This window comes from Hesperophylax consimilis, chromosome 11, assembly GCF_061612785.1.
Source record: "Hesperophylax consimilis isolate HC1 chromosome 11, BYU_Hcon_1.0, whole genome shotgun sequence".
NCBI lineage: Eukaryota > Metazoa > Arthropoda > Insecta > Trichoptera > Limnephilidae > Hesperophylax > Hesperophylax consimilis.
Window position 1 is genome coordinate 11,231,091 of NC_142846.1, and position 14,290 is coordinate 11,245,380.

The window sequence follows — 14,290 nt, forward strand, 5'->3', positions numbered from 1 at the left end:
GATAATTTGAACAAGGCGATCGATATCTGCGTGTCTGGATATCACAACCGGCCGGGTCTCCCCTTGTTCCAAATCGGCAACCGTCACGCCATTATAAAGAAAACCAGGTCTCCTCACCAATTTCAGAATTGCCCCAACCTCATGCACCTCCAGGAAAATCTACTTTACTGAGTGTAGAAGGGGAAAACCATGACATCCCTTGCCACGAATCTAGTCGCGAAATGTGACACGTAAGGTCCTAAGTTACGTGCCACCTCTAGAAAACCCTGTAAATTCCTCGTCGTCGGGAGTTTACATCCCTTTCTAGGTCAATAACATAGATAACACACGACGATCTTGTCGACATTTAGCCCGCTTCTATCGATAGGTTGTGTGCCTACCCATTCAGCCAATTATCATGTGAGATATATGTAAGGTTTACTCGAAATGCCAAATTTAGGATGAGGACTGTCTGTATTTTAATATTTGGTTCCAGTAATTATTTCATGAGGATACTAGCATCCTCGTGTATTAGGTATGGGTAACTTCTATTGAATACCTATCCTCTCAGGTCGGTATAAACGGACAATTGGTTTGATTTTTGCATTTAATTTAAAGAGGCTGCCTACCTCTCGAAAGGTACCTGTTGAGAAAAGTTGTTCGGTTGGTAGTTTTATTTCGGACATTACCATCTCCCTCTTTTGACTCTAGATTTGTTTTTGTGCATCCCAATTTGTAACTTAGAAAGTCAAACAATAGATGAAAAGTATTAAATTAGAAAGTCAAATAACAGAAGAAAAGTATTCATTTTTGTTCTGTCTGGTTGCATCCGATCGCTTTCTATTCGGGCGGTCATACGCTAGCAAAACTTCCCCTTCGACTGACTGTACACCGCGCCTCGGCCTATATATGAAAAGGTCATTGGCCCGTCTCCCTTTTTCAGCTGATAGATAGTCTGATTGACACATTCCCTTTTGAAACATTATTTGGGCTGCAGGGGTTGTAAACTTGGATGCTGTATCCGTCCTTTAAAGGGTCTTCTGGAATTTAATAAATAATATAAAAATCTCACCCTGTTAGTCATCTCCAAATCCTAGTGTGAAAACTTACCTGGTTACACACTACATAGCTAAATCAGTTTAATTTTCGGTCTCCTCCCTACACCTATAAAAGAGTAATTAAATAATCCTGTAAACAAAATTATATCTCCCTAATCTCTGTCGGGATTCGAACCCGAGTTTTATGATTTGTTTTATTCTCTGGTTTACGGTCTCCGTGGATAGAATGCCATCTCGCCAAATCAATTCCTCCCTAGCCCGATTAAACACTTCCTGCCTTTAAATATGTTCACTCTGTTTTAAAACGCAATCATTATTATTATTATTTCCATGTTTTTAAGACAAGTAATTTAGTTTGAACTACATATTTACGAAATCACGTTTAATTTAAAACATTTTTTTTAAATATTTCTATTTTTGAGACCGATAATAAAATATTATAATCGCGATCGCACAACTTTTAGCGCCCCTGGGGTGATTTTTCACAAAACAGCGCTCTACAAATTATCCAATTATTCCTATCCTCACTGAGTACAACCACTTTCACTTCACACAAACACCGGTTCAATAATATTTCACTTTAATTCAATATTCCACAATACTTTTAACACCATCTGAATTCACTAATTAACTGTAATCTCACACATCACTTCTGATTTGTATTGATTTCTCGGAGCTGTCAACGTACCCAAGTTCAAAAACCGACTGTCCCTCCTGCGATCTCTTCTTTTCTTCCTTCCCGTGGGAACATGTTTACTTCAAGCCCGCCTGTCAATAAATCTTATGTTGTTATTCCAACCAAAAAATTTTTTGGAGCACGTTCGTTTCGTTTATTTATTTATGTGAGTATTCAAAACATCACAAACTTTAACCAACTGCAACGTTTTTTGGCATCTTGAAAAAAGACTTGGGAGTGTTTTTGCTAGTTGTTCGTAACTTGAACAACGGAACCCACTTTTTTTTATCAAAATACAAATTAGGAAGTGCAAAACACTGCCACCAAATACTTAATAAATTCAATTTTCCGCCATTGAAAGGAATGTCAAAGTCAACATGCTACAATGCTTCTTCTAGCAGCTAGAGTTATTGATATTGATAATATTATAGGGTATTTGGTACCGGCAAGGAAAGGTTAAACCCGAAAGGTACAGACTAGGCCCCCTGATCACCAAACACAGCTAAACCCATTTGAACCAATTTTTTTAATCTCAATGTTGGTCTTTCAACCAGGGCTATACTGAGAGTATCTTTCTTTCTGGAATGTGTCGCAAATATACTACATATAATATTTTTAATTAATAAATTGTGAAAAACACAAATTATTAAAAAATACATACAGGGTGTATCGGCACGTACCCGACAAACTTTAACCAGCTATTCCTTAGGACATTTGGAGTAAAAAATGTTAAGGGCACTTTGCTGTCCGGTAACATTTTTTTTTAATAAAAAGTTTACTATTCATATTTTCACCACATGTCACCAATGTTTTATCCTTTGTCAAAGTTTGAAAACCCATCTGGCAATATTTTGTTCGAGTTTCGTTGAATAATGTACGTACGTACCTACATTTTGGCGCGCTTTTACAATCACAACGAAATGGCACAGCACCATTCGTCTCATTTTTAACTATTATTATTTAGTGTGTATGAAAGAGCGAGGACACTTTTTGACGCACTTGCTAATAACAGCTGTTGAACGCGAGAAACAAGGCAAATGACAGTGACGGAGTGTGGATTTTTTATTTATTTTTGGTTTTTAATGGAAAAAAAATGTTACCGGACAGCAAAGCGCCCATAACATTTTTTACTCCAAATGTGCTGAGGAATAGCTGGTTAAAGTTTGTCAGGTACTTGCCGATACACCCTGTATATTTACTTTCGTACGCATGTCGGGATCTGAACCCGCAACCTTTGGATTCGTAGCCAAGGATCGTAACCACTCAACCACGGAGGCCAACAAAAAAAGCTAAAACAAACTGGATATCAAATGCATGCATACAGTAGTTTTCACTCTAACTACAAGACTGTATATTTCATCAAATATTATTCTGGTAATTAGCTTTATAAAAAAACATGGGTAGATGCTAAATATTTTCTTTAATTTCTTATAACAAACTTACATAAAACATTCAATTCTTAAGGTCTTATTAAATTATGATAAACCAGAACTGACTTTGAATAATATTTTTTGTTTTAGTATCCTTTGTGCCCCCTGAACCGCATGCGATTATCCAACTGAAAATAAAAATAAAAATCAGAATTAATAAAAATAAGACAATTTGTATAGTGTCGTTTTTGTGAAAACTCACCAAACGAACGAAAAAAGGAACTCCGGTAAAAAGTATTTTAGCTTTCAAGCAATATTTTCATATAGGTCAACAGACGCCGATTCTATGTATATATGTTTTATTATAATATAATTAAAAATGAATATAACACTATCCCTTCAAAACGCCCTGCTTGCTTGGCATCGCCTTTTTCTAGCGTCAGGCCGGAGTCTTTGCGGGTATTAAATTCAGATATTGTATGAAAAATTTCATGTTTCAGAAATTTGTGAACCTAATATATTCACTGTTTTTGAATGTACACGAAAATGAATAACCGTTTTTAAAAGAATATGAAAGATTCTTTCAGATTTTAATATTACAAGCAGACACATGAAAACTGTAGAAATAACACTTAGGGTGGGTTGTTTCGCAGAATTTGAACAATTCATCTAATTTCAACGTTTATTTTCGGCTTCTGTGAAAGTCCTATTCAAGTTCTGTTTTTAAATCATTATAGGCTAGTTGTTTGACAGAACTGAAATAATAACAGAACTTGAAAAATCTTTCACAGAACTGAAAAATTAACTTTGAAATTTGAAGAATTGTTCAAATTCTCTGAAACAACCCTTCCTTAATATGCTTGATACTTTTTGAATAATATATTACAATTTTTTGGACGTAGTAATAGGTATCCGGAAATATTCCTTGACCTAATATAAATTTTTCATAATCGGGAATTTATTTATTTTTACTAAGAAAGTTATTCTGAATGAGGTGTTGTATTTGATGAAAATGCATTACATTTAAAAAGTCAATAACGACACCAAATAAGTTTTTCAATATCTCCAAAAATGTCAAAGTTATGAGCATCCAAAGTGAACAACACGTGTACAATTGTGTCTTGTGATGTCTCACGAGACACAATCCATAATTCAAATGGTAGTACTGTTGTGCCAGTCATTGTATGTATCTTGATATCACATGCTTATCGGCCAGGCGCAAATATCAACATGTTGACGGCTTATATCTTCCGTACTATTTGATATTGTCCTAAAATTATAAAAGTTCTGTCCTCAGCATGCTCTAATTAATATGAAACACTAGCTGACGTGTACCCAGCGTTGCTGGGGGATATCCTTAGGAGATAGACATATATATATATATATATACACCATCGCGGATTTTCTGTAGGTATTTTTAAGATATACAATTCAGTAGTACATTATTTTGATGTATCTCATAAGGTTTAGCGAGCGTTAGCAATATAAACGCCTGAAAATTATTTTTTTACGACTTGATTACAAAACATTGACTTTCCTCTAATTTCTATAATTATAATATGCAAGTATCATATACATAAACCTTCCGGAAGAAATCCTCTGAATGGTAGTATCAAAATCCATTTCCTAGTTTAGAAGACTTTAGCGCACAAACAGACAGACGCGGAGAGTGACTTAATTGTATACTATTTAGAGATTTGTATATAACATGGGAAACAGCCTCATGGAGATTTCTCCATTTAGATGAAAACTCCCGCAATATACCCTATTTTGGGAATACTCCCCAAAACACCCATCACTTTGGATGTGTACGGTAAGCTTTTAGATGCAAATACAAAGTGTGGTGTTTCCTCTCTAGCACTGCTTAAATCATATATCTCACCGTATTATAAGCATGTCAATTCACATTATCACCTTAATGTAATATCTATCATAAAGAGTATAAGTTTAAAAATTTTAGATTATTTAATTTTTTTCAATCTTAGGGATAATATGTTCACATGGTGTGAAAGTAAAAACCTGGAAAATATATTTCAATTAAAAATATTTTGTCATTTGTTACTAAATCACCCAATAGAAGCACTCACAGTTCGTAAATTTGAAATTGCTCTCCAAAAAACTTATTGTTTGTGACTTGTACTCTTTATGCTTAGCATGATAGAAATAGTCTGCTAATTTAATTGAGCACACTAAGTTAAGATAATACTGGTTAGTAGCCAAGTGAACAGATCCCATGGGAGCCCAATGCAGCGTCGCGGGTTCAATCCTCTACTAGCTAAGTCCACCATCATTGCACAAGCAATATTTTCCACTTACAGTGATGGATGTAGGAAGGATTCCAATATTGTTAGGTTATTCATAACTCAGACATGTTTTATTAATTGAAAGAGTTAGTCAAATCTGATTTTGAACAGTTTGGGATTAAAATTAGAAGGAAAGATGAATGCCGTCAACTCAATTACAAAATGATTCAGAATTAAATTTTCCTTTGCTTACAAATTGATGGGCTTTTAATAAAAACATATTGTAGGTAATAATATTATTGATAACTTACAATAGACCTTTTGCATTCAAAGAACGTATTCCTAAGACTTTGGCAATGCAACGGGACAGAGCCATCAGTTGCTTTCAGGCACTCGCGGGGAGTTTTTTTTTGCTGAAAAGACACAAAAGTTTAAATGCTTTTGTACATGAAATATCATTATATTGTGTAAAAATAAAAACAAATATTCTAGAATTTTCGAAAAAACAGAACTATTTTGATTACTAAAGTACATCAAAAAACTTTATTGTTTTTATTTACAACGAAATTATTATTATTCATTATTGGTTTGTTATGCTGCAACGATTCCGACAGTAAGCATATTTTAGCTTCAAGAATATTTGCCGAAAACAACACAACATAAATAATACAAAAAAGAATAAGTAGGTATATTATAACCACAAAAAAATGACTGGCCACAAATACGAATATATTTTTTTAAATTTTGATTCAACTTAACCGGTCAGCAACGTAAGCAGATATACACGATAAAATAACGATAGCAGTCAAGTACAATAAGCGTGTTTACACGTCAACGCGTGTGTTTCCACAAAAATCGTCATAACTCCGTTATTCTTCTAGTGACATCCCTAAAACAAAAAGTAGAATATTCGTATTGAATGAAGCTTCACATCTCTATTCAAAGTTATCCATAGAAACCCGTAAAAAGACCTACTCAGTGGAAGCAAATTTTACCCGCCAAATCGTAAAACGACGCCAAGAAAGCCGTTTGACGTGCCGACCCGCCTCGCAAGTTTAATTATTTTTTTAAAAATATATTTTGTATGAAATGGTCAAAAAGTGAAGTGACAGAATTGTTTATTGTACATTTGTACGATGAAATAAGTGTTTTTTTTTTACATTATCCGTGATTTTAGTATCGTTTTTACATAAAACATTACAGGTGAGTCATTTTTACAATTTTTTCATGTTTCCATTCTAAATTTAAATATTTATAAATGTTAATATTTATTTATGATACAACAATTTGAAAGCCTATTTTGTAACCTTTCTAAAACAGTTTTTACTATTCGGCTCCGTTCAGTAATGTTTCATTTATAGAGCTTTGATTGTGAGGCGGTAATAACACAACGTTTTCGTGAAATTGACATTTCGATAAAGACATTTTAGCTTCAAGTTCGCGAAAAGTCGGAGGGGTTAATAACTATAAAAGCCAATTATTTACATCCGGGGAAATGAAAAACACTGAAATAAAGTTTGTTTTTTGTCAATAATTTTGTCAATTTGACAGTTCAGCCATGTTTTGTTTTGTTGTTTGACTTTAATAAGGAAGTTGAGTCCATTTTTTTTATTTTTTTTTATCAATGTTCGCATTCAAACTTAAATACGAGTATTTTTTTTTTTAAAGTTTGTTTTCATAGTTAAATTAATTCTCAAAGTTTGAATTTTATTAAGCCCGCCAAAACGAGCGGAATCCGAGCGGTAAGAGGCGGGGTGTGGGTGTGACGTCATTCAAACTGTAAGAACCACGTCGCTTAAGCATTTTGTATGGAAAAAAAATTAATTCTTCAATAAGGAATTCCAGTAATTTTTTTACCAATGTTAACCGTCTATTAGAATTGATGTTATTAAAAAAAAAAGAAAATTGATTAAGATGTCATAGTTAAATTAATATTTTAAGTTAGAATATTTGCTTTTCCCGCCCGGTACGGTATTTCCGTCGCTATTTGTTGACGTGCCCCGCGCGAATTCAGGACCACCGCGCAGAAAAGTAAAGACCAAAAGTAAAATAACGGTTTACAGCCCAGTTTACTGTGAGACTTTTCTGGGCAGCCGGCGGCCTGAAGTGTATCACATGTTATGTGACATGTATGATAATAAAAACTTCTAAGTTATGCAATAAACAACATATTATTATAAAGCACTATACGAATATGTATCTTTAGAAATCCATTTCATATAATAATAACAAAAAATACGTACATATATTTGACAAACCCAAATAAACGTTTGGCCTATACACCTCTCTCATCTAAGTTGACCATCTCTCATGTAATAGAAAGAGATGCACCATAGGTGATCCGTTGTACGTACAAGTCACGACACATGTGACGTCAGAATTCTTTCGACCAATCGTGGAGCGTATACAGTCTATTGCTATTGAATGCTTTTTCAAGAACGTTTAACTAATTCTAAGAATAATAATATAGAAATATATTTATATATTTAGAATCGATATTTTTTGATCTACATGAACATATTTTTTATAAGCCAAAATATTTTTCACTCAACTTCCTTATTCGTACTGAGTGGCGCAATCAATTCTAAAAGTTTACTAAAAACAATATTAATCTCGACGAATTCCGCCACAAGCTTAATACGCAAAAAATTACAAACAGCAGTTGGTTTCAACTCAATTACCACAAGAAATAAGTATCTATGTGGTGGGGGATGGTATAAGAAGCATATTGTTCCATTTTTTCTCAATCAAAGATATCTTTGAAAGTTATGAAATACGCACAAATTATCAAAATAACCCAAACTATACCTATTTTTTTTCATGTTTACTTAAACCTCCCACATAAATAATTGTCTCCATTCGATATTTAAGTTGAAATCAAGAGTTGTTTTTATAAAGAGCCTTTGCATGCAGCGGAATTCGACAAGTATTCCATAACAATTATTTGTCTTCTTACCAACTTACAGCAATCGGATTCCAGCAGGCACATTTTGAGATCTGCCCTGACTCCAGCACAAGTACTCTTGTCGGCCAAGGTCTCGTCGTCTTCACCATATTTCATCATCTTTACAGCTTTTTTTCAATATCTATCGTACTTTCAACTTGAAGACAATCCAATTCAAATCCTAAAATAAAGATAGGTTATATATTATTTTCTTTAAAAAATCCTATAGGTATACTATTAAGTTATGAATATTAAGTTTCTCATATTGAATATCTGGTTTAAGAAATATATTATGTTGATGTGATCTGATTATATTATAAAAATATAGCAAACCTTAAAAAATTTACGACTTTGTTATGACATAAGTTAACCATAGAAACAGTGTTCCCGAACTCAAAAATTCAAAATCGGGAGAATTTACGCCTAAAAATCGGGAGAAATCGTGAGAAATCGGGAGATTTTCTTAGAAATCGGGAGATCACTAGAATTATTTTAACAAAATTTCTCCTTTGTCAATAATGCGAATCCCTTTTATTATTCCGAAGCATAACCTTAACAACTAACGAAAAAACCCATAAGCAGCGCCGTCAATATGATTATTGTAGATGTTGCCCGTGGAATAACGCAATTTGCCCTAACGTTTAACGGGGACTTATTTTACGTCTGGCAACTCGGCGCAAATTTTTGTGAAACATCGACCTTGGACTGTCACCTGTCACTTTGCGAGACGTCAAAAATCATGTAATACCTACTTACTTTTAAAAGTGAGCGACATTCATACAAGTAACGACCTTCGTCATCGGGATGTGTACAATTAAATGAAACGAAAAAATTTATGAATTTTAATTTTATTTAGGAACCAATCAACCACCTCATGGGCTTTTTCAAAACACCTGTCACCTGGCGACAGATGCTTGATAACGGTAGGTACACTGTTTAGTAATCCTTAATCCTTTATTAAGAAATACCTACAAATATCTCAGTTGAATCATCAAAAACAAAAAGAAAGTGCATGGGCCAAATTAAAATTGTTAATGAAATTATACAGAAATTGTTATAAATGGAGTTATATTAGATTAAAATTAGACCTTTACAAGCATGCTGAGTGTATACAAAAGACAATTGGGCAGTAGAATCTCTTATCTGGGAAGAATCCTTCAAAAATTATCCCAAAAAGCTGTGAGCGCAGTATACAACTCCGCATTTCTATCACTGCTCAACAATCCTTTTTTTGTACGATGTACAAAGTAAAACAAAGATATCAAAAACAATAATATTTATACAAAAAAAAAATAATAATAAACAATGTGTTACCAAAATAATAATGATAATGAAAACATATTACAAAACAATATCATAACTATAAGGAATAAAAAATAATAATGTGCTGCCGGAAAGCATAAAAATAATACCCATCAATAGGGTCCTTCCACATAGAAAGCGGGAAAAGCAGTCGGCGCATGGGCGGCCGCTTCAACTATCAACTATCGTCTCTATCGTATCTAGGCCAGTCATACTCAACCTGCGGCCCGAGCTATTTTGTGCTGCCCTCAATACATTTAATATCAGGAACATGATTTACAAAATCTGGCATTCTATATCACGTTAATTTGAGATTAATTGCGACTTTGACGTACAGACATTGAAACCCGAAGAGGATAGTATAAAAATAATATACTATCTATATAATATAATATGGTATAAGAGTGTTGCTACTGCACACCATAACTGCACAAGCTTGGACCTATCTCTAAAAAACAAAGATTTGACAGACAAATATGCGCGCAAATAATTTTGCTCGTGGCAACACATAAATTTTTGACAGTTCCAAAGATAAATGGTTACCAGTGTTACTTGTTACTACCAACGAAGACGTAGTACCATTTAGGCTACTAAACATAACAAAAACCTATCTTTATATATCTATTCTATTTGATATAATATTTTTTGCGGCCGGAAATTTTCGAAAACGGAATTCCGTAGATACCCTCCCCCCCATGGATTTCGAAAAATTGTTGTGGGGAATTACATATGATGCTTTTGGCTGTGCGGAATTTTTTTTTAGCGAAGTTCTGTAACAACCCCCCCCCCCCCCCCCCCCCATGGATTTGAAATATTTCGTGGGGAGCACTCATTTTGAATTTTTTTTGTGGGGAATTATTATGTTTTACAGAAATTCTCTAACAACCCCCCCCCCCCCATGGATTTCGAATAATAAAAGGGGGAATCAAGCTCACACCGTTGGCAACACTGACCAGTATAGTGTTGCGGCCCGCGTAGCTTTACAAACATATGAATGTGGCCCCCAGAAGAAAAAGGTTGAGTATCACTGATCTAGGCCGACGGCCGACAAGAATGATTGTATGTAAACGTAGTAAAGCGCACACAGTGAAGCCAGATACAGACTGCCGCAACTCGGTACAAAATTCGGGCGCTGGGCGCGGGTAGTCCGAAATACGAAACACGCTTTCTATGTGGAAGGACCCATAGATAGGATGCAAGTATCACCTAGTTATGTTTAAAGATAACATATTACAAAAGAATATCATAACTATAAAGTAATAAAAAAATATCGGTTATCGGTTTTGCATGTAATAAATTATAAATCACAGCACAGCTCGTAACTCGTAATTGATCGGTTCGTATTGGTCTATAATGGCGAGTTCTGACGTTTCGACTTTTGTTGGCCGACTTTTATTTTACGAAAAAAGTTGAACAAGATTTGGTTCACACGTATCGATTTAAGTTGAAGCGATTTTGACATTCAAAATGGCGTCAACTGAAAATTATAATTAATTAAATTAATTAATTAACCCATTCTAATCGGAACTATAGAATAAATGCCTAATAATTAAGGTTCATAGCTTCTTTCAATTTGTTCCTCCTTTACGACTTCTAGCCAATGGGCATATTGCATTTTGAAAATCCAATATGCCCATTGGCTAGAAGTCGTAAATTTACGAAAAAACTTACAAGTCTAAAGCTAGCCTAAGAATAAGGTATTTTTTGTGTGAAAATGCGGAGATTCTGTGCATTACTTGACCGTCCAACCTTATTAAAAATAATATTCACAGTAATTGCGATTAAGTGCTATACTTTCGTTTTCTCTCGCGAAATTTTCGAACAATTTTCTGCTTTTAAAGCCTCAACAAAATAGAAAACCTGAAGATTTAATGCTAATTTCAAAAGAATTTTGTTTAATTTTTGAGTTAAAAGAACTTGTGGGGAATTTGAACATCTATTGTGGGTATTTAAGAACACATGCATTGGCAACACCGCTTACATTATTTTGACATTTGACATTTCTAACCTTAAAATATTATGTTTTGTATCGTTGATCGGCGATTAATTAACGGTATTTGTTCTGGTATATATCGGTTTTCAATAAAGCGAAAAGTGAAACATAATGTTCGTATGACGAGTTTATGCTAATTTAGACAATCATCATCCAGTATGAAATTTCTAAGGATTCCGGCAGGAAGATTGTGGTCAAAAAATTTCACCAACCAATTTAAATTACAATCTACATATAATCATGTAGAATGGCAGCAACCTTCAGGCTCGGACACAGGTATATCAATATATAACTGTATAGCCAAGAAAAAGGTTCCTTTAATATTGAATAACAACCTTGCCACTTGGTATTCCTGTGGTCCAACCGTTTATGACTCCGCACACATTGGCCACGCTAGCTGCTATGTAAAACTGGATATTATTCAACGAATATTGATAGACTACTTTCATTTAAACCTCATCACATCTATGGGAGTCACGGACATTGATGACAAGATCATCAAACGGAGTCAAGAGTCTGATAAGTCATCGGAAGATATAGCTAAAAAATATGAACTAGAGTTCTGGAAAAACATGTCGGATTTAGGAGTTTCCCCACCAAACATAATAACAAGAGTTACAGAACATATTCCCACGATTAAAGAATTTATCGCAGAAATTGCCAGGAAAAATCTAACATATTCCGGGCCAGATAAATCTGTTTATTTTGATACTGCAGCTTTTGGGGATTATGGTAAGTTACAGGGCGCTCAGGAAGGAGAAAAGGAGCTGGATTCATTCCACAAAAAGTCTCTTGCAGACTTTGCATTGTGGAAAGCGCATAAACCAGGAGAGCCTTATTGGGAAGCAGACTGGGGCAACGGCAGACCCGGCTGGCATATAGAATGTTCCGCCATGGCCAGTCGGTTGTTTGGTAAAACAGTCGACTTCCACGCTGGAGGAATAGATCTACAATTCCCACACCACGAAAACGAAGAAGCCCAATCCTGCGCCTACCACGGAAGCAAACAGTGGGTCAACTACTGGCTTCACCCCGGACACCTTCACATCAAAGGAGATGTTAAAATGTCCAAGTCTTTAAAAAATACTATAAGCATCAATGACTTACTCAAATCTCACAGTGCATCCACATTCCGAATGGCCTGCCTCCTGTCACATTACAGAAACCCTATGGAATACAGCGCAGGCTTAATGAAGAATTCAAAAGCAGTTGTCGCTAAATTAAAATACTTTGTCGAAGAATGCTCTACTTATATGAACAATAATAAAGGCACTGGAGTCGTTGATGAAGTCAAATTACTATCAGATCTTCAAATTACTGACCTGGCAGTTCACAATGCTCTCAGAGATGACTTTGATACTGCAAAATGTATGAATAAAATAATACATCTAGCTTCAGAAACTAGCAAAATGTTATTGGCTAAACCGTTACCAGAATCTGTGACCAATGATTTTAAGCCAGTTTCTGTAGGATTAGTTGCTAAATATGTTAAGAGTACAATGAGTTGTTTTGGAATTAACTTGGATAAACATCAAATAGAAGATACCAATGTTCCCGATATAATTGATACTCTTGTTAAGTTCCGGCATTCGGTGAGAGTCCAGGCGTTGGAAACTAAACAACTCATTTTGCTGAAGGAGTGTGACAATGTTCGCAACGCACTTCAGAATTACAATGTTAAAATAAATGATCAAGGGGCTTCACACACAGCATCATGGATTTACACTGAATAATTTTTACAAAGATTACAATCGTTACATTAATGCTCCCATCTGGATGGTTTGTTATTAACAAACAGAACATTTTTTCTAAACGTACTTACGTAGCAATATCATAAATTATCCTGGCAATTAAATATTATAATATTTTGAAATGCAAAACTGTATATTTGTCAACTTTTTGGTATAAGACATCTGTTTATAAGTTATAAATGTTTTTTATTATAAATAAATATTTTATATAAATAATATAATGATGTAAGTTTTCTTTAGTTTTAATTTGGCTTTTATCTTGATATCCACTCTTTTTTATATTCAAATAAAATAAAATGTTTATTTTTCAGAATAAATTTATTGCGTAAAACCTCAAATTGTAATATTTAAATATTGAAGACAATATTAGTGATTTCTAAACGAAAATCAGAAACAGAAAAATCAGAAAAGGAAACGGTCACATCTGGGACATGGAAAGGAAACGTGACCATGACCATGAACATGACAGGAAACGGTCACATCCCAGATGTGACCGTTTCCTTTTCTGATTTTTCTGTTTCAGATTTTCGTTTAGAAATCACTAATATTGTCTTCAATATTTAAAATAAAATGGATATGAAAAAGTTTTTTTTACTACGCACAACATTTTTTTATGATTGTGCCTGTTGTCCCATGGGTCGGTAAGCAATCAACATTTATCGAATGCTGCAAGACCCTGCGCAGAAAATTAAGTTTGCAAGTGTGGAACTTCTCTGTGAAGAATCTTACAGCCAGAGGCGGATTTGCCCTTAGGCCTATGTAGGCCCGGGCCTAGGGCGGCCAGATATTAGGGGCGGCCAATCGTGACAAAAAAGTCACAGATGATAATAAGAAATTACTTCCTAAGTACCTAAATATTCTACGTACGAAATAGCGATATGCAAGAGCGTGTTCACACACAGCACACAGCGCGCCCCCACGCCCCGCAGCCGCCCTCGCCACACCTTACCTTAAGTTGACTTTTATTTAAAAAA

The 14,290-nt window shown here is 34.5% G+C and overlaps 2 protein-coding genes across 4 annotated transcripts; one reads left to right on the top strand and one right to left on the bottom strand.

The window, feature by feature from the left end:
- Positions 1-3,116: 3,116 nt before the first annotated feature.
- Positions 3,117-8,822, bottom strand: LOC149419779 (cytochrome c oxidase assembly factor 5). 3 transcript variants are annotated; one of them, XM_089637298.1, is made up of 4 exons: positions 8,604-8,822; positions 8,283-8,451; positions 5,638-5,739; positions 3,117-3,271 (listed from the first exon to the last, which is right to left on the bottom strand). In XM_089637298.1, exons 2-4 carry the CDS (start codon positions 8,388-8,390, stop codon positions 3,230-3,232), a joined length of 252 nt encoding a protein of 83 aa, XP_089493424.1. In that variant the 5' UTR covers positions 8,391-8,451; positions 8,604-8,822; the 3' UTR covers positions 3,117-3,229. The 3 variants fall into 3 exon arrangements, with proteins under 3 accessions (XP_089493424.1, XP_089493425.1, XP_089493423.1); XM_089637299.1 differs by lacking the exon at positions 8,604-8,822 and having other exon boundaries at positions 8,291-8,540; XM_089637297.1 differs by lacking the exon at positions 8,604-8,822 and having other exon boundaries at positions 8,283-8,505.
- Positions 8,823-11,589: 2,767 nt separating this feature from the next.
- CysRS-m (cysteine--tRNA ligase-like protein, mitochondrial) lies at positions 11,590-13,473 on the top strand. The gene has a single exon (XM_089637023.1). It carries the CDS (start codon positions 11,724-11,726, stop codon positions 13,296-13,298), a length of 1,575 nt encoding a protein of 524 aa, XP_089493149.1. The 5' UTR covers positions 11,590-11,723; the 3' UTR covers positions 13,299-13,473.
- Positions 13,474-14,290: the final 817 nt, after the last annotated feature.

Coding starts and splice junctions, on each gene's coding strand:
- LOC149419779 (XM_089637298.1), bottom strand. CDS start 8,390: ATGATGAAATATGGTGAAGACGACGAGACCTTGGCCGACAAGAGTACT. Junction 5,740..8,282: donor AATCCGATTGCTGTAAGTTG/GTAAGAAGACAA, acceptor GTGTCTTTTCAG/CAAAAAAAAACTCCCCGCGA. Junction 3,272..5,637: donor TTGAATGCAAAAGGTCTATT/GTAAGTTATCAA, acceptor TTTTATTTTCAG/TTGGATAATCGCATGCGGTT.
- CysRS-m (XM_089637023.1), top strand. CDS start 11,724: ATGAAATTTCTAAGGATTCCGGCAGGAAGATTGTGGTCAAAAAATTTC.